This window comes from Siniperca chuatsi, linkage group LG18 (genome assembly GCF_020085105.1).
Source record: "Siniperca chuatsi isolate FFG_IHB_CAS linkage group LG18, ASM2008510v1, whole genome shotgun sequence".
Taxonomy (NCBI): Eukaryota; Metazoa; Chordata; class Actinopteri; order Centrarchiformes; family Sinipercidae; genus Siniperca; species Siniperca chuatsi.
In genome coordinates, this window is record NC_058059.1 from 12694489 (window position 1) to 12713076 (window position 18588).

At 40.7% G+C, this 18588-nt stretch overlaps 1 protein-coding gene across 4 annotated transcripts; it reads left to right on the forward strand.

Annotated features, from left to right (window-relative positions):
- Positions 1-838: 838 nt before the first annotated feature.
- On the forward strand, positions 839-16836 carry nup155 (nucleoporin 155). Of its 4 annotated transcripts, none has more exons than XM_044173958.1 (34): positions 839-976; positions 1306-1484; positions 1930-2067; positions 2209-2305; positions 2396-2466; positions 2580-2672; positions 3256-3519; positions 3613-3686; positions 3808-3899; positions 3998-4095; positions 4197-4364; positions 4543-4643; positions 5055-5225; positions 5343-5453; positions 5700-5794; positions 5886-5971; positions 7103-7244; positions 7415-7481; positions 7597-7712; positions 9584-9687; positions 9906-10039; positions 10230-10421; positions 10697-10835; positions 10925-11060; positions 11154-11307; positions 11399-11503; positions 11826-11980; positions 12156-12285; positions 12365-12478; positions 12566-12686; positions 12805-12915; positions 14446-14582; positions 14744-14850; positions 15839-16836. In XM_044173958.1, the coding sequence occupies exons 2-34, from the start codon at positions 1343-1345 to the stop codon at positions 15975-15977; spliced, it is 4104 nt and encodes a 1367-aa protein (XP_044029893.1). In that variant the 5' UTR covers positions 839-976; positions 1306-1342; the 3' UTR covers positions 15978-16836. The 4 variants fall into 4 exon arrangements, with proteins under 4 accessions (XP_044029893.1, XP_044029894.1, XP_044029891.1 ...); XM_044173959.1 differs by having other exon boundaries at positions 905-976; positions 1318-1484; XM_044173956.1 differs by having other exon boundaries at positions 911-1072.
- The last annotated feature ends 1752 nt before the right edge of the window (positions 16837-18588 follow it).

Sequence of the window (18588 nt, forward strand, 5' to 3'; positions counted from 1 at the left end):
AATTGTTTCATTTTCAAAGTCATCACGCTCATCTTTTTTGCCTGTACTGTGATTCCCTCACCTGTGTGACAGAGATCATGGGATCATAGAGGGTTTTTTCCAGTTGCAAACAGGTCTATCTGTGCCTCTGAAGAAATAATACCAGATCTTCTTAACTGGTTACTTAAGTCTCTACTCACTACTTACTGCAACCCTGCAAAGACCATCTTGCCATGGTGATTATGACTGTGAGGATGTGCACATCAGCAGCTGGCAGGTGACTTTATAAAATCTCTCAGACCTTGCCTCACACTAGTTGTTGATGTACTGTGCACAATGTCTCTGTCCACGCTAAGATTTTCTGCATTTTGGTTGTTAGACCTAAATACACACTTGTTTTAGTTGCAAGCACCATATGTCCTGTACTAACCGTTCATGTATGGAATCAAGCAGATCAGGACTAATTTGAACAAGAATGTCCCTTTTCTGCTACTACTAAAATACGGTAATAGTTTTAATAGTATCAAAAAGATAAATAGGGATCTCAAAACATGCACATTTAGAGTAACATTTCAAAGTGTAACAAAATACCATAGGTCTTACATATATTATTATATTTAATAATTTTTTTCTTTTGCTGCTGAAATGCTGAAACAGATCAATTCTATTGGATAATGTAAGAATGAAAATGTAATTTCATGTATAAGACCTCTTGCTACTATGCTAAGGCAACTGGTTGGGATGAATTCTACTTTTTGGTTTTATTTATTTAATTGTTTGTTTGTTTTTAAAATTGTATTTTATATGTATCTGTCTATATCTGCATTTCTGTGTGGTTAATATTTCAGATAACATTACATTGACCGGTGGATGGCAGCACAACGTTTCACTTCGTCCAGTCTCCGGAAAATTAAGGAGACGAAGAAGAAGATGTTTCACCGGAAAAAACCTTTCACCTCTGCCGCTGTGCATGTGGTTGGCGGGCTGCTAGTTTTGTGTATGTTGGGTGTATTTGTTTAAATTTTGCTGCTGAACTGGTAAACAAAACTTTTTAGCTAAGTAATTCAGTATCACGCGGAATCGTTTCAGTCGGGTAAAACAACAAGTTCACTTTAAAACACTTTATTTGACACTTAGCTAGCATTTAGCTTGCATGCTAAATAATAAGGTTTTAATGCTAGCAGTCAGCTAACTAACCGGCGTTATTCTACCAGCTTGTTAACATTAGCTAGCACTGGATCACAGAAACGTTTAGCTAACTTGTTGTGAGGTTGGCAATATATCTCCATTATTCACGTATGACTTCTCGCCTAACTTTACTAACAGTCTTATCTGTAGATAAGTTAGCAGTGGTAGCACAGCCATGCCGTCCAGCGCTGGATCCAGCAGCCCCGCCGCTGCACTCGCCGAAGCGCTGGAAAACTCTGCCCGGCTGATTGACAGACACCTGCAGGATGACCGCTGCTTTCCTGACCTGTCGGAGCTGCTCAGCGTCCCCTCTCACAGTAAGTCATGTGGAGGGATGGGGCAAAAGAGAGAAAGACCTAACCGTAGCTATCAAACTCAAGTTTTTCTGTTTTCACTAGGGCTGCCATGCCAAATTACGAATGGTAGGATAAAGTAGGAGGTTGGACGATGTTGATAAAAGCAAATATCACAGAATATTACAGAAATGAGGTATCTACTGTTTACACCCGTGTCATGCCGAGTCTTTTTATGGCTGTCAGAATCTGTTTCCCTCTTGAACATACAAGTTTTGAATGAAAATTTCTATCCCAGGTTATATAGGGGTAGCATATTTTAACTGATAGAAATCATAAGGTGCCAAACTATGTCCCTCTGACGTTTTTACGCTGTTTGCTCTATGATGTAATATGTTAGTATATAGGTACGAAATTTGGTCTGGGGATAGTGCATAATCAGACTTGTTGTTGTTGATTGTGTTGATAGATATGCCATCGCTCTCTGGAGTGTCGGACATGGACTACCCCCTCCAGGGACCGGGTTTACTCAGCGTGCCAAATCTCCCAGAGCTCAGTGCCGTCCGCCGGGTCCCTCTGCCGCCTGAGCTGGTGGAGCAATTCAGCCGTATCCTTTTAGTCATTCAGGAAAAGCTAATCGCATGCTTTCAGATGGACCCAGAGGTTTTTATCAGACATATTGCAGAAATGTAAAGTTGATTACTTTTGTTTTGAGTTGAATTTGAGTTTCAACTTAACAGTTTTACAGATATGCAATGTAACTGCATGATGGGAGTCTTTCCTGAGATCTGTCGAGCATGGCTTACTATTGACAATGACATCTTCATGTGGAATTATGAAGATGGGTGAGTACATTTAGCATATATAGGACTGAATGACAACATTCATGATAAGTGAAGACAGTTAATTATTTTTTTCTGCTATATTCTTTGCAGAGGAGATGTGGCCTATTTTGATGGCCTTATTGAAACAATTCTGGCAGTGGGCCTTGTAAAACCAAAACAAGGTATTTGTAAACATTTAAACTCAGCATTGATTTAAAAAAAAAAAAAAATCTAAAAAAAACCCAAACCCATTTTATTTAAGTAATATTTATGAGTTGTGTTTTTTTTTTCTCAGGGATTTTACAACCACACATTCACTACCTCTTAGTATTGGCCACTTCTGTGGATGTAGTGATCCTCGGACTGAGCTTCCCCAAGAGCCAGGCTGGTGAGTCCTTCCTACAACTCTATCAGAGTGACACTGCATTTGAGTTGTTCCCTGTAGCATGTGAATATGTAGATACCAGAGAGGAATATTCTCATGAAGCTTCTCTGTTTTCAAATTAAGTGAATTTCTAGCCTGAAGAGTCTAACCTCTTACCCTGAGTCCTCTGGGGAATCCTATAATAAGATAATCATATGCTGCAGTATAGTAAAAGATGTCCAACCGCTTTAAAGCTGTAAGGGACATGCACAACACGGCAACTTGCAGGCAACAAGATAAATATGTTGCCACTTACGTAGTCAAATATGTTGAAACAAGTGCCAGATATTCATAAGCAAGCTAAGGACAGCTGCTTTACCAAAACACTGTCATATTCTAACTGTGTTTCTCTTGAGATATATACAAACTGTTAAGAATCGGTAGATAGATAAATGCTGTATTTAAATATGGTACTTGCATAGACATCAGGGTGAGATATTGAGGTGTCATATCTCATATTCTTGCTATGTTTTGTTGGCAACATTGCTATTAATATCCTCATGTACCTGTGTGTGTCATCTTTGCATGTCTCTTGCCTTTGTTGTAGGGTTGAATGATAGCATGTCTGGTGGGATGCAGCTGCTACCAGACCCCCTCTTCTCAATCCCCACGGACAACACCTACATCCTATCCATCACCTCCACAGACCTGGGACGTATCTTTATGGCAGGAAAGGACGGCTGCCTCTATGAAATAGCTTACCAGGCTGAGGCAGGATGGCTGAGCCAGCGATGCAGAAAAATCAACCACTCCAAAAGCTCTTTGTCCTTCCTCGTCCCCTCTGTGCTCCAGTTCTCCTTCTCTGAAGACGGTAAGAAGAGGGACACATTTCCATGTGGAGTGAAAGATGTCCTTGATCTCATTAAACTTCACTTTAACTTTTTGTCCTCCTTGTGCTCCACAGACCCCATTGTGCAGATTGCTATTGACAACTCCTGCAACACACTATTCACACGCTCTGAGAAAGGTGTCCTACAGGTATATTTATTGAATGTCTTCATTTTTCACATGTATGGCTGTTTCTGATTAGCTGAGAAACTAACAAATCTGTGGTGATTGTCATTGTGCTGAAATAATTAACAATTTGTCTGTTTTTTAGGTGTATGACCTGGGTGCTGATGGGCAGGGTATGAGTCGTGTGGCAACCATGTCACAGAGCTCCATTGTTGCTGCTGCTGGAAACATAGCCAGGTATGGCTGGATTTGTTGAACCTCTGTCATTAATTCTGCTCATAGGGAAGTAAGAATGTTTTTTTTTCTGTCTCTTTGAAACTCTCCTTCCTTTGCAGGACAATTGACCGTTCAGTCTTCAAACCTATTGTCCAGATCTCTGTGATTGACAGATCAGAGTCCTCAGACTGTCACCTGCTTGCTGTCACTCATGCAGGTAAAGGTTACAGGACAGTAGTGAAGATGAGCAAAATTAGTAGGATATGTATAGGGTAATTTGAAATGTTTATAGTTTATGTGCATATTCTGTTTCTGTAGGTGTGCGTCTGTACTTTAGCACCACACCTTTTGCCCCTCCACACCAGAAGCATGTGGCAGTTCGACCTAGCCTGCTAGCTTTGGTCCATGTCCGTCTGCCACCAGGGTTTTCTGCATCTTCTACCCTGCAGAAACCTGCAAAGGTCCATAAGGCACTACACAGCAAAGGTAAGACTATTTTGTCTGCTATTCTTCAGTTAAACAAAGTCCCATTGGTAATCAAACTCATCATCATTTAGTTTTTTTAACTTTTAGTGCTGTGTTAAGCTCACTGGCATACTGGTCCACCGGTTGCAAGAATCCAGATCTGCTTGTAATACCATTTTTCTTTGTTTGAATTCTGTAGGTGTTCTGTTAATGGCTGCTTCTGAGACAGAGGACAGTGACATTCTGTGGTGCATCAACCATGACTCCTTCCCCTTCAAGAAACCCTTGATGGAGACTCAGGTTGGCACACAAGAAACAAATTTTAGGTGTCATTTGCTCCTCTGTGGTGCAGCTTGTGTATACAAGTCAACCTAGGGGAAACACTGCATTGCTGTCATCCTCTTGCACTCTGTTGTTTAATTTTTATAATGTTGGATTACTATTTCTTATTTCTTGGTCTAATTGGGTTTCGTGGAGTAATGCATATATAATAATTAAAAAAAACGCAGCATTCGAATACTGATTCGGACTTCGATTACCATGGCAACGGTAGAAGCTTTGAAGCATTCAGGTCAGCCCTAGAAATAACAGACCTTTGGCTGACATTTGTTTTGTCAGATAACTTCTTGTTTTACTACCTAAAAGCCAGAATACACTGGTTAATAGAAACCCTTCAATATGCCTCTCTTTTTATTCTGTGTTCTATTGCAGATGATGTCTAATGTAGATGGACACTCTTGGGCTCTTTGTGCCCTTAATGAGGAGAGGCCTACCAAAATTTTTACTCCCCTGAACAAGGAACAGATCCCCATCACTGATTCACCTGTGGTAGTCCAGCAGCACAATATCCCTCCGCAGAAGTTTGTCCTTCTATCTGCAAAGGTTAAAACTGCTGTCATGACTCATCATTCTGCATACATAGTGCTCAATCTTGTTATAGTGTGACAAAACGATGTCTTAATTTTGTGTTCTAAGTGTAGACTCCTTGCGTTCCTGTAGGGGAGTCATATCTTTCAAAAACTGCGGCCAGTAGACCAGCTTCGTCACCTGCTGGTGAGCTGCGCTGGAGGAGAAAGTGAAGAGGTTGAACGCTTCTTCAAGCTGCACAGGGTACAAAGCATGATATTCACTGTCTAATATTTTATAATCCCCTAATCATGGCCTGTAGCCTTAAACCTGTGCATGACACACATGCATGATTTTAGGCTACACACCGCAAGTCGGCAGCCTGCATGACACACAAAGACCTTCACACAGGATTAAGGCATGCAGCCTTAGACCAGTGTGCAGACATGTTTCTCACACACACACACACATACAGAGTGTAAATTTCAGTTGTTAATCTGTTCTATACAGGAGGAGCAGGCTTGTGCCACAGCACTGATCCTTGCTTGTTCCAGCGCTGCTTGTGACAGAGAGGTTTCACAGTGGGCTACCAGAGCCTTCTTCAGGTCAGATCACATTGATTATACACGCACAGATTAACACTTGCTCACATTGTACACAAACTAAAAGCAGTTCCTCTGTTGTTGTCATGATCAGATACGGAGGAGAAGCACAGATGAGATTCCCTGCAGCCATGACATCTCCCAGTACTGTTGGACCTGTGATGAGCTCTCCAGCACCAGGTAAATAATAAGTAAATACTGTCCACTGGGGGAGGGGGTTATATAGATAAAGACCAAATGTGGCAGCATAAAGTTGGAGTGCGGAACCTTTGTCTCTCTTTTGGCAGTGAGAGTAATTACACAAACACTGTCAACAGGTGCTTATGAAGTATTCCTACGGTGAGCTCGCCCCAGGCTCATGTTCAGAAATAGTTCCAAAAATACAGAGACATTTCCACAGTTCCAAGACAGTAATCCATTATTTAGGTAGAGTAAATGTAAGAGCTGCATAGCCTACTCCAAATATTTTACCAACCTGTCCAAGAGCAGTAACTTGACATCCTCACCTACTCACCCAGTCTTTCTTTACTTTTCCTACTTATTTGTTGTAAGAGTAGCATGGCTCCTTTAAGGAACAAGGCAGTGCGTAGTGAGTGTGTGGGCGAGCAAGAGAGAGAGTGATGGTGAGCAGACAGGCGTTGGCGATCAGAGCAGAAGGAAAGGTTAGCAGTGAAGTTGTCTAATGGCAGTAAACGTACAGTGTACATTACAGTTTGCCCGTGAATAAACGCTGCAGCTTCTCAATACCCAAGATGGTCCTGTGTCCTGCTTCCCAGCTGCTGGGTAAAAATGAAGGTGGTTAGTCCCAAGGTTTGCAACAACTTCAGCCCTGGAGGAAAACAACGATCACAATGTTACGATGGTGGCGGGCTCAGATGGTCTACATGACTCTGAGTTGCTCCCCGCTTCTCCTCTGGCAAACCAATCATTGCTGGTTGGCATAAAACGCATCATTACCAGTACGCCAGCACAGGAATGTCACCACAGACACCAGATTTAAAAATTCCATATACTGCGAAATACAGAGATTTACCTGGTGGTGATAGGCTTAATCAGCATTGTGTAAACTCATTTGGGCAAGGACTTGAATGTAATGGACATTCATTTATATGTAAAAGTTTTACACTAGCTTTAAACTCCTGTGACATTCTGTAAAGCCTGACACACACATTACATTACCATGTCTACAAGTATTGACTAATTGTGTAAACAGGATATACAAACAAAATGTAATGTTAAAACATCACAATTGATGATAATATCATAAAATACATGTGTAAATCTTTGTACTTTTTGTTATTCTCCCCTCAGGCATCGTGCCCCCAGCTTTGGCCACACCTTTCGCACCAATGCACTCTGGGTCTGCCCCCATCACACCCATGTCAGCTGGCCCAGAGGTGATTTTCTCAGGGAAACACAACGGCATCTGTGTCTACTTTGCTCGCATCCTTGGGTGAGTAAATCCTGTTATCATTTGTCACATTGACATATTTTGAATCTGTTTTCTGGCCGAGAGCCAAAATATGTGTCTCTTTAGTCAGAGGTGTGGATGCTGATGTGTGATGGTGTCTATACTGAACAACATGTCTTTCTCTCCTGTTCCTTGCTGACCTCACTCTATAGAAATATTTGGGATGGTAGCCTTGCTGTTGAGAAAACCATGAGCAACAGAAATCAGACTGTCAGTATTGTAAGTATCATAAGTGCACCAGGCATTTATTTAACAGTTTAATAGTGATTATACGTTTTTAGAATGATGCTAGTAGTCGTTAGTTAACACAAACTGTTATCTGTTGTCCCCACAGTTGGAAAGCAGCGTTGGTTTGTTTGATTTAGAGTCAGTACTTCTGGAGCTCTGCGGTTTGAGGGAGTTTCTTGATAAAAACTCTCAGTTCAGTCCATCCTCTCTTGGTGCTGCAAGGTAAGTCCTCCTTCTCTACTTGCTTAGTCTTACATTGAACTAATCAGTATGTTGATGCCTTAATAGGTTCTGTTGGTTCTCAAACACATTGGCACACACCTTTCCTGATCAGAACATCACTGGCTACAAATTAAAAAGTTAATCAACAGTCATCACTGAACCACAGAGTTCACGAAGAACCAGAGACTGCTGCTGCTCCAGTTCAGTGATTAACGATGTCAGTTTTTGTTTTTCAAATCATTTTATTTATCAATGGCAAAATACCTGCTGTGATGCCAGTGGTTGAGCTATGACCAGAGGTGTAACTGTAAAGGACAGTTTAGGTGCAGTTTTCTGTCCTGAATATAAAAGAAAACTGCGCCTTCTTCCTCAGACTAATTTAAAACTGTGAACGCATTTGTCATGTGTTTAGTGGACAAGTGGAAATTATAATGTTCAGCTGAAGTTTAGTATGTGATTAATTTATATATAGATACATACAATGGACCCCGGGGCTAAATTATTAAAGACCGTAGTATTGATAAGCTCCAACGTTACTGGTTCTGCTTTCCGTATTGGTGAAATTAAGAAAATAGATGTCCTATTTATTTAAGCTACATAAACGATATCTTGCACCTTTTATCTCACCAACTCACTTTCTTATTTGCTGTAAGACTAAGACATTTGTCTATGATGCATTTTTGCTATTCCCAATCCGAGATTTGTATGTGCGAGGTGTGGGGGCCAGCTCTCTTTACCTCTTTCTCTCACACACACACACACACAAACGGAGGCCCTGCTCTTAGTGACAATGGTCGGAGAGAACTAAACGCACAAAAATCTGCTTACACTTCACTAGAGTTGATGCTTACAATGCTCGTTGCCACAAGTGCAACAAGTATTTTGCAAACACCTAGCGTGTGTGCATTATAGCCTACAATGCACAGTTTTCGACTGCCTAGCTTGTAGTTCATCTCTCGTTGCCCCATCCACTTATGGAATGTTGTGTATGTTAGCAGTCGAGAGCCCAAACGGAATTAACTAAATTATACTCACATGGATTAATGATTAAAAGTAACCATCAGCCAGCTGATTGATTGTTTAGCTATAAATATGGGTGGGTTCATAAATTCAATCTGAAATAGTTAGAGCATCATCTTAACTGTTGTTCAGAAATTCACAGTTCCAGAGCGCTCAGAGCATCTCTGGACACACAGTGATTTGTTCAAAACAATGCTGTTGCAGTTGCTACTCATGTTAATTTGTATACAGTACATATGAGAAAATAGTTATGTTAATTCTGTTCTTAATTTGTTTCATTTTTTCTCTTAAAAATAACAAAAAGAACCCATAAGAGTACCGTTAAAGTACCAGATCAATAAGCAGCATTGGTAAGAGTAGTGGTACCGTTCAAATCTTAACGATACCCATCCCTATTTATACATGTGTAATTCTGCAGTCTTCTACTGTGATAACAATTCTGAACTCAGGGTTCACTTGCTTAGCAATTCCCAAAGCCTTCGGCCGTATCACACAGCCGTTTTCAGCAAGTGGAACTTGCTCAGTTGTCGTCATATGTGCAGGATATGTGCATGTGATAACAGGTGGTTGTATTTCTCATTCTTGGGCTGATCAGACCTAATGAGAAAGAAATCAAAATTGTGTTTTATTGATGAAGGCCTTCTCAAACTCATTATGACTGATTATGTAGCTAACATGACACACACAAAATAAATGGGTTTTCTTATTTCATAATACTTTTACTTTGTCACTGAGTATTTCCTATATGAAAGTGGAACCTGCAAAAACCAATCCAGATCTGCAAAATCTCTAGTGTAATTGAGTCTGGTTTCCCATCCCTCCTGAATAACATCTGTTCTGCTCCCTCTTAGTTTCAGCTCCCCTGCCAACCTGCAGCAAAGGCTACTGGGATTTATGCGTCCTGATGGAGCCAGCTCTCAGCAGGTCCAACAGGAGCTCCAGAGGAAATATCACAGTGAGTTATGAATGCAGGTTTCCACATTTTCCTGAATATTGTCATGAGAATCAGTATCCCAAATATTCAAAAAAATTCAACATGAATAGAGTAAATGTGAAACTTTGATGTACCAACAAAAGAGGAAAAAGTGATATACTTTGTGTTTCACACTCATCACTGATGTATTCAATCCTTCAAATTCTCTTGTCTTTCTGTGTTTTCGTCTCTGTATCCAGCCAAGGCTCAGGTCTATGAGAAAGTGTCCCTGCAGGGTATCCAGCAGTTAGTGCATCGCTCCTATCAGACTCTGGCCCTCTGGAAGCTTCTCTGTGATCATCAGTTCAGCCTCATTATGTCTGAGCTGCCAAAGGTACATGTGTGCACAAACACTTCTCCTGTAGGACAGCTGCAGATGCTCATACATCATCACTGCAGTATTCATCCACATGCATTACTGAATGTAACACCTTCTTTTTTTCAGCCAAAAACCTGGTGTACAATGTGAGCTCATTGTTCCTGGAGTGCTCATAGCTCACTGCCACTTTTTTCTGTGTTTGTAGGAGTTTCAAGAGCAGATGAAAGGAGCAAGTTTTAAGGATGTAGTGATCCGGGGCAAGGAGCTGTCTGGAGCGCTCATCACAGCACTCATTAATGTCTACATCAAAGATAATGCATCTGTGGATGCCATCAGCAATCACCTGCGGGACATCTGTCCCCTGCTGTACAGCAGTGATGACAACGTTTGCTCCAAGGTACATACACACAAATGTGGTGTCTTTGGATCCTTGAAAATGTTTTAAATATTCTGAGCTGACTTTAAAAGGTACTAGATGTAGTTGAATGTGTCAGTCTTTATTACAGCCTCAGGGGACTGCAATTTTTGTTTTATTGATGATCTTGGTGCTTTCACATTTCTTGCAATCTTCAGGATAATTTTGGGGACATGAAGGTCATTAAAAGGTATTGATTCACCTACATTGATTCATGTGTCTTAATACTGAATTTGTTGCTTTTGTCTTCCACTTAGGCTAATGAGTTGCTGCAGAGCTCTAAGCAGATTCAGAATAAAGCAGATAAAGAGAGAACACTGAGGGAGTCTCTACGGCTCTATCAGCAGATCAGCCAACACACAGACCTGCCGCTGGTCTGCTCCCAGTACAGGCAAGGTAGGGACACCTTTCTTAATCTGTGTAGTTGATATGTTAAATAATGCTATTATTTATTTTTTGACACTAATGCTATTAAACTGTCTCAGTGCGTTTCTACGAGGGAGTCCTTGAGTTGTGCCTCACAGCAGCAGACAAGAAGGATCCACAGAGGCTGGGGCCCCACTTCTACAAGAACGGAGAGCCTGAGGATGACAGAGTGGGACAGCAGGCCTTCCAGGAAAGGTAACACAACAAATAAGTTGTACACAAATCGAACTGACGGCTATTTTAGCCAATTGTCACCAACATTTTTCCCCCCTCCTCTCTCTGCTCCAGACTTTCGTGTTATAAGTGCATCACAGATACCATGCAGGAGCTGGTGAACCAGAGCAAAGCTGCCCCGCAGTCCCCTAGCGTCCCTAAGCAGCCTGGGCCACCTGTCATGACCTCTGACCCTAACATGCTCAGTAACGAAGAAGCTACAGCTCACGTGAGTAAGAAGGGCACAGTTGACACTTATTTCTTGCCACAGAAGTGCACATGATCTGCATTATTAATGGAAATGTGTTGTTCCCTTGTAGTTTGAGCAGATAATCGGTCTGGCCCAGAGGTCTCAGGACGAGCTGTTTCACATCGCTCTGTACAACTGGCTGATTCAGGCCGACTTGACTGACAAGCTGCTAGAGGTAGTGTATCTGTTCATGTGTGGGTTTTTACATGAAACTAGCATCTTAATGTAGTTCCTATTTATGCATATTGTATATCCAGGCTTATCGTTTTCTTTTTTCCTATTTTAATGAAAAATACCCAGATTTTTGAGTACATCAGTCTAGACTGAGTTGAAATACAGTGCACATCTTTGTAATCAATTCATCCATTGTCGTATTGTTCTTTTGTATATCCCTATAGCCCTGTATATATCCAAAGTAAGCATGTGTCTATCAGCATTGTTAGTGTGATTACATGCCATCTGTCTGATAGCTGTCCTTTTATTTGCCCTCTGTTCAGGTGAATTCTCCGTACCTGGAGGAACATCTGATGCATATGATCAAGCAGGACCAGAGTAAGGTGCACAATATGGACCTGTTGTGGCGCTACTATGAGAAGAACCGTAACTTTGGCAAGGCAGCTCATGTACTGGCCCGTCTTGCAGACATGCACAGGTTTGGACGCACAACAGCTCAATAATAAGTTTCATTCTGGTAGTTTATCATCACTTCAGCAAACCCTGGTTGTTACTACATATACCATGTTTACACTACATGGACTCTATCTAATTGTTTTTTAAGTAAAGACATGAGTAAAAAAAAAAAAGTTGTTTGTTCTTTGATCTTGCAGCACTGAGATCTCATTGAAGCAGCGTTTGGAGTATATTGCCAGAGCCATCTTGTCTGCTAAGAGTTCCTCCTGTATCTCAGCTCAGGCATCTGATGGAGAGTTCCTTCACGAGCTGGAAGAAAAGATGGAGGTACGTATGCGGTGGTGATCATGGTGAAAGAAGTTAGCGTTGTAACCACTGAGTTTCTGTGTTTTGTTCCCCTTCCTAGCTGGTGCGCATCCAAGTACAGATTCAGGAGACCCTGATCAGACAGTACTCCCATCATCCCTCAGTGAAAAATGTCATCTCTCAGTTGGACTCTGAGCTCATGGACATCACCAAGGTAATGATGAGCAGGAGTAGGCGATTATAAAGAATTTTCATCACAGTGAAAGGGAAATGTTTATAAACTGAATGTTCTCTCGTGTAGCTCTATGGGGAGTTTGCTGACCATTTCAAATTGTCCGAGTGCAAGCTGGCTATCATTCACTGCGCAGGACACTCTGACCCAATCCTGGTGCACTCGCTGTGGCAGGAGATCATGGAAAAAGGCAAGTTGAAATGTCAACACCTCGCAAACATTTAGCCCAGGCCCAGGCCTTTTTAAAAATGCCCTTCTCATGCTGTATGTGATGTTAGTGTCAGTGATGATTGTTTTGTCTTGTCTAGAACTGGGAGACACCGTGACCATGAGTCCAGCAGACAGGATGAGGTCTCTCAGTCTGAAACTGGTATCACTGGGAAAGATTTACGCTGGAACACCAAGATATTTCCCTCTGGGTAAGCATTCATACCTTCCTGTAATTATGTTCCGTTTTCCTCTCGTTAGAATTTTCCAGCTTGCTGTTTACTATTTCGTTAACAGTAATATAATTAGACTTCCCGTTTGCATCATTTATGTCAGCATGTCTCTGTGGGACAGGTCTGCAAGGTCATGCTGGTGCTCTAGGTGATTGCTTAATTACCCTCCCATTAAAACCAGCCTGTTCAAACTCGTCTTCTCTGTGGAGACAATGATTAATTTTATATACATTCTTGGTACTCACACGCATGCACAAAATCAGTTATGTTAGACGCAAAACACATTTTCCCCAGTGATTACAGGGTTCCCGCAGATCCTTAAAAAGTTTTAAAGGGCATTGAATTCATTAATCTAAAAATAAGGCCTTAATTGGTATTAATGTCTTAAATCAACCTTTCAAAAGTCTTAAAAATGCTAAGACATGGGAAGTAGGATTTTAAATTAAATTGTCTTTTTGGATTTTAAATTAAATCGCCTTCGTTGCATAGCGTATGTCATGCAAGAGAGCCAATAAAAACAAATGAAGTGGTCAAAGTTGTCATAATGACAGTTAAGGTTTGTTGACTGATTCACAGCATCAACTCCTGCATTGAGTAACATGCAAGAAAACATTCCATCTTAACAGTTGCTGGTGTAGCTGCCGGTAGCCTTTTGAGCAGCAGTCTATAGCTAGCTAACATTAACTTGTAAAGATGAAAAGGCAGCAAAACATCCTTCATCCACGTCATTCATCCTTCACTCTTCTGACTGTTTCTTTATTTGTGATGTATTTGCAAAGAAACATTACAAAGCCAGCCTATTAAACTTGGGCAGCTTGTGCTGCAACCACAATGCCTGCAGGGAATGAAAGTTTGCTTAATTTTTCTCATTTCCTCAGAAAGGATGTTTTGAATGCAGCTATATTTGTTCAGCACAAGTAAGTAAATGAAATCATTCAAAGCACAAACTACTTGTGTTCATTCACATACAACCTACTACATCCATGGTATCGCCTAATACTACTTGGCTAGATGTTTGGCTGACTGCCGCGTAATATTCTCAACATGATGAAACTAACAGTTCGCACGCACGTCATAGGTGCGCTCCGGTACTTAAACAAATAGCACTGCACCTGGGAGTAGGAGACCAAAATGACAAATGAACAAGCTTTTTTCAAGGTAAACCAAATAGATACTCTTATGATAATATATGTTCATTGTTTTCCATGTGTTCCACTCTAGAAAGTGTTCATTTGAAGTAGATCATCTAACTTTTTCACTGGACCAAAAAAGTCATGTTTTATGTTACAATAAATGTTTGGGCAAAATTGTCACTAACCCCAAGTAATTGATGTCGGTTCATGTTTTTCTTTTTCTTCAGTTTTGGTTATTATAAATTGGTCTTAAATTAAATTCCAAGTGGCATTAAAAAAGTCTTAAATCTAACTTGCCTTAAGCTGTAAGAACCCTGAATTAACAAATTGCTGAGTATGCAATGCTTACAAGTGCAGATGTGTTCTGTGATTGTAGAGTTCCTAGTGAAGTTTCTAGAGCAGGAGGTGTGTCGACTGAACTGGGATGTGGGCTTCGTCTCCTCCACCATGCAGGAGATTGGAGTACAGTTGCCGCGTCTTCTGGAGGTCTATGACCAACTTTTCAAAACCCGGGTACATGCTTCAGATAAAATATCATCATGTTTCAGTGCATCACTTTTACAGTTTTGCTGAAATCGACATGCTTGATTATAAGCAGCAGTTGCAGCTTTTGTGGAGAGTTAAATTGTCTCTTCTTCAATCCATCAATCTGCCCTGTTGCCTCTTGCCTGCAGGATCCTTGTTGGCAGCGGCTGAAGAAACCTCTCCACTTGGTGGAGTGTATCCATGTGCTGCTGTCAGGATACGTGGATGATCCCAGCAGAGTACCAACCTATGACAGGTAATCACTCTCAGAGTAGTTGTTCAGCTGCTGCCCTGTAATGGGAGCTTCAGTGTTGGCCTGGTGTTTACGGAGACATTAGCATGAGCATATGGTCCCTGGTTAAAATCCCTGTGACAACTAATGCTGTATCCTAAAGTGTCCATGAGCCCTCTACTTGCTTACTTTATTGTAAGATGCTCTAAATGATATCCTAATTGTAAACAGTGCTGTTGGATTAAACCTTCCACTGTCTACACAGCAGGAAAAATGCTTAAAAAACATGGTTAGTTTGATGAACACAGAACATTTTGAAAAACAGCAATTCCAGTGAAAGCAGCAAAAGTATTACCATTCAAATACACCTCTCATCTTGATCACACTGGTGCGGGTTTTTTTGCAGCAAGAGGCATTTTTGCTGTTTCTAGGCAACACATCATGTCTGTCAATCACTTGTGTGCTACCAACAGCAGCTACATTCAGGGAGTCAAAGACACAGTAGACAGACGGATTAGAACCTTAAACTCTAAATGCCCACTAATGTTTGTCTAAGCATGATGCTTATTGTTCATGATAATTTCTCTGTGAGGTCAGATAGATTTGTGTGAGAACTACTTGTTGCAGAGGGTTCTTTATTGGTTGGTTGCTATAATTGTTTCTCCTGTCCATACTGGCTGTGAAGAAATCCACAGTCCTCATTCTGTGTAAAAATACATTTCAAAGTTTATCTGAAGCGAATATGAGGCTTCAGCAGTCTGAGCCAAAGTGGATATCTTCTCTTTTTGTACACATTTCCCTCTTTGTGTTACTCTCCCTCTACCACAACTCAACAAGTAAACACTGTCTGGGGAAACACAAAGAGGGAATGTTGCACTAAAAACATCCCCACTTGATTTGATTAAATCAGCCTCATATTAGCTTCAGCAACATACCTAGTGTGTGCTTTCTTAAAACCTGCAATAAACCTGCAGTGAACTTGGTTTAACAGCTTGTTTTCCCTCCATTTCAGACGTCGATTCACTAACGTATGTCTTGACAACATCTGTGGATACCTTGTGGAGCTGCAGTCTCTGAGCCCAAACTCGGCCCTTCAACAAACCATCGGCAACTTCAAGTCGCTGCAGGCGAAGCTGGAGAAACTCCACTGACGTTACTAATAACATTCTTCACAGGACAAGGGACAGGTGACCTCTGGATCTTGGACTGTTGGTCTTAATTAAACAGCTGATTTAAAAGCGTGATTACATGATCAGCACGCACTACATGATGTTTATATTCCACAGTAGAGTTTGGCTCTTTTTCTCTTCAGTCTGAAAGCTTGGCAAGTGCTTGTTGTTAAGAGACTGTGGGAGCAGATTACAGTAAAGTCTTCTGATAAAGATGAGACAGAAGAGACAAGTTTTATTACTTATTTGATATTTTGATAGAAGTCTAAACATTATGCTGAAATACAACTTTAGAAAGCAAGACATTGTTGGTTATTTGCATTGTGTGCAAATACATGTCAGATATCTAAAAATGATAAGATATTTGAGTTACCTGTGTTTATAAAAACATGAAATCACTCAACATTTTGCAGGTCCGTTTTCATATATTGAAAATGCACTTATTGACGATTGATTTGGGATATTTTCTTATGAATCCACTTGGTAAATATACCTGACTAAAACCTTTTTATCACAGGGGAATCATTTTGATTGTTTTACGTTTGCCTCCAAACAAACAGTTCAGTGTTGGATTTTGTAATTATGTACATAACTTGGCCATAATGTCTTCTCTTTTGCCAAAGGTCATGCACACACCTAAACCTTTTTTTTTCATATGTATTATTTACAGTGAGCATTTTGTCTACTTGGCTGATAAATGTAACAGTGCCGTTGTGTATGAGTGCTTTTGTGATTGTTTGGAATGTAGAACAAATTTTTAACACGGTGCAGTTCACAGTGCTACACTGAAACCTTTGGCCTGCATTGAGAAAAAAAATCATTAAACATTTTTATAAAGAAATAAAACTTGTCATTGCTTTTGTGTATGAGGATGTTTTGAGAACACTACAGAAACTAGTTGTTGCATGTGAACCAACAAACTCATGTTCTTAGGCACAGTTTTTATCTTACAAACAATTATCAGAACTGAGGATTAAATTGCTGTGATGTGTTGATAATGTGACACTGCAGAGGGCATCCAATAATGGACTTAATGTCATCACTGTTTGTGTTTACTTAATTATCTTTAATTGAAAATGGCACTCAGGGTTTCTTACAGTCATCACAGACAGGGCAGTAATTGCAGTAAGGTCTTTTTCTCTAATTAGCTGTGCACTCTGGTACACAATTGTTTCATTTCTAGCGTCATTAAAAATAAAATCATTTTCATGTGATGCTGGGTTGATTTCTCTCTCAATGATGCAGTGAGTCAGTACACTCACACAAGTACCAATAAAGTATACCATACATAACGTTTACCAGGTGAGACGTCAACTAGTAATACAATCAATGTGAATAGTCCCACCCCTTCCATCAAAACAAACTAGCTTATGAGTCATAATTTAATTGAGACTTGTGAATTATTCCATTATTCCATGCCCATCAAAATGTGATAAAGCCCAAGGTGATGTCTTAAGATGTCTGACCAACAACCCAAAAATATTCAGTTTACCATCACATAAGACAAAGAAATGCAGCAAATCCTCAGTTGAAAAAGTTAAACTCGGGAATGTTTGGTATTTGTGCTTAAGAAATGACAAACAATTTTTTGATTATCAAAATAGTTCAAGAATAAATAGATTTACTAATCAACTAAACGTTTCGGCTCTAAAGTAGTACTAAAGAAAAACCTGGAATTGCTTTTATTTATCAAGGGCCCGTAGCAACACATGTGGTTGAACAAACATTGAAACTGTTAACAGATAATACACACAGAAGGAAATTTCTGAGTGGCTATGAGAAACAATCTAAGTTTTGGGACCCCTTGAAAATTAGATTAGAGAAACAGTACAGTGAGGATCAGAGACACAAGGTCTTCCTAAACCAGATATACATAACCACATATTGAGTCCAAGAGTAAAAACTGGACGTGATGTACACTTCTACCTTTTGCATGAGCAAGAAAGCTTTTTCACTCCCTGCAGGAATATGTAGGGGATGATGCTGGTGTAGGAGGCCGCAACATAGCTGGCCACCTCCACCACTATTGACGAGGTGTGGATGTTATTAGAAATGCGCAGTAGCAGATGAGTCAGCCAGCAGACCAGGAACACGCTGGCTACAGCCACCACACTCTTGGCTGCCCTCACCTGAGAGCCTGAGCTCAGACTGGGCTTAGCTGGCAACTGGCTGGGCCTTGAAACATTTGGTGGAACTCCAACTCTGCTGTCTGCGTTTGCTTCCCTGTTGAGGGGAGAGCTATGACCTGACAGACCTCCATTTGGACAGGAAAAAGCCGGCACGCCCTTATAAATGTGTGTTGAGGATGCAGAATGTTTGAGATCTTTTGAGGTGCCTGGACCAGAAACAATGCCGACTGATGTGTCATCATTTCTGTTTTCAACACTCTTGTTTTCATTCTTAACCATCTCCTTGGTAGGGTTATGACTCTGTATGCGTCGCTGGTTTTGGAGCAGAGTGATGACAATCTGGACACTGGCAAATACAATCCCAGCAACAGGGAGAGCATTAGCCAGGGTTAAATAAAAGATCTCATAGGTTTGCCTGGCAATTGCGTTAGGGAAGACGTTTACACAGTCTACATTGCTCTCAT

Excerpts from the sequence above, each read along its gene's own strand:
- nup155 (XM_044173958.1), top strand. The coding sequence starts at position 1,343 with ATGCCGTCCAGCGCTGGATCCAGCAGCCCCGCCGCTGCACTCGCCGAA. Across the intron at positions 10,422-10,696 it reads ATGACAACGTTTGCTCCAAG|GCTAATGAGTTGCTGCAGAG; the intron begins GTACATACACAC and ends TCTTCCACTTAG. Across the intron at positions 11,061-11,153 it reads CAGCAGGCCTTCCAGGAAAG|ACTTTCGTGTTATAAGTGCA; the intron begins GTAACACAACAA and ends TCTCTGCTCCAG.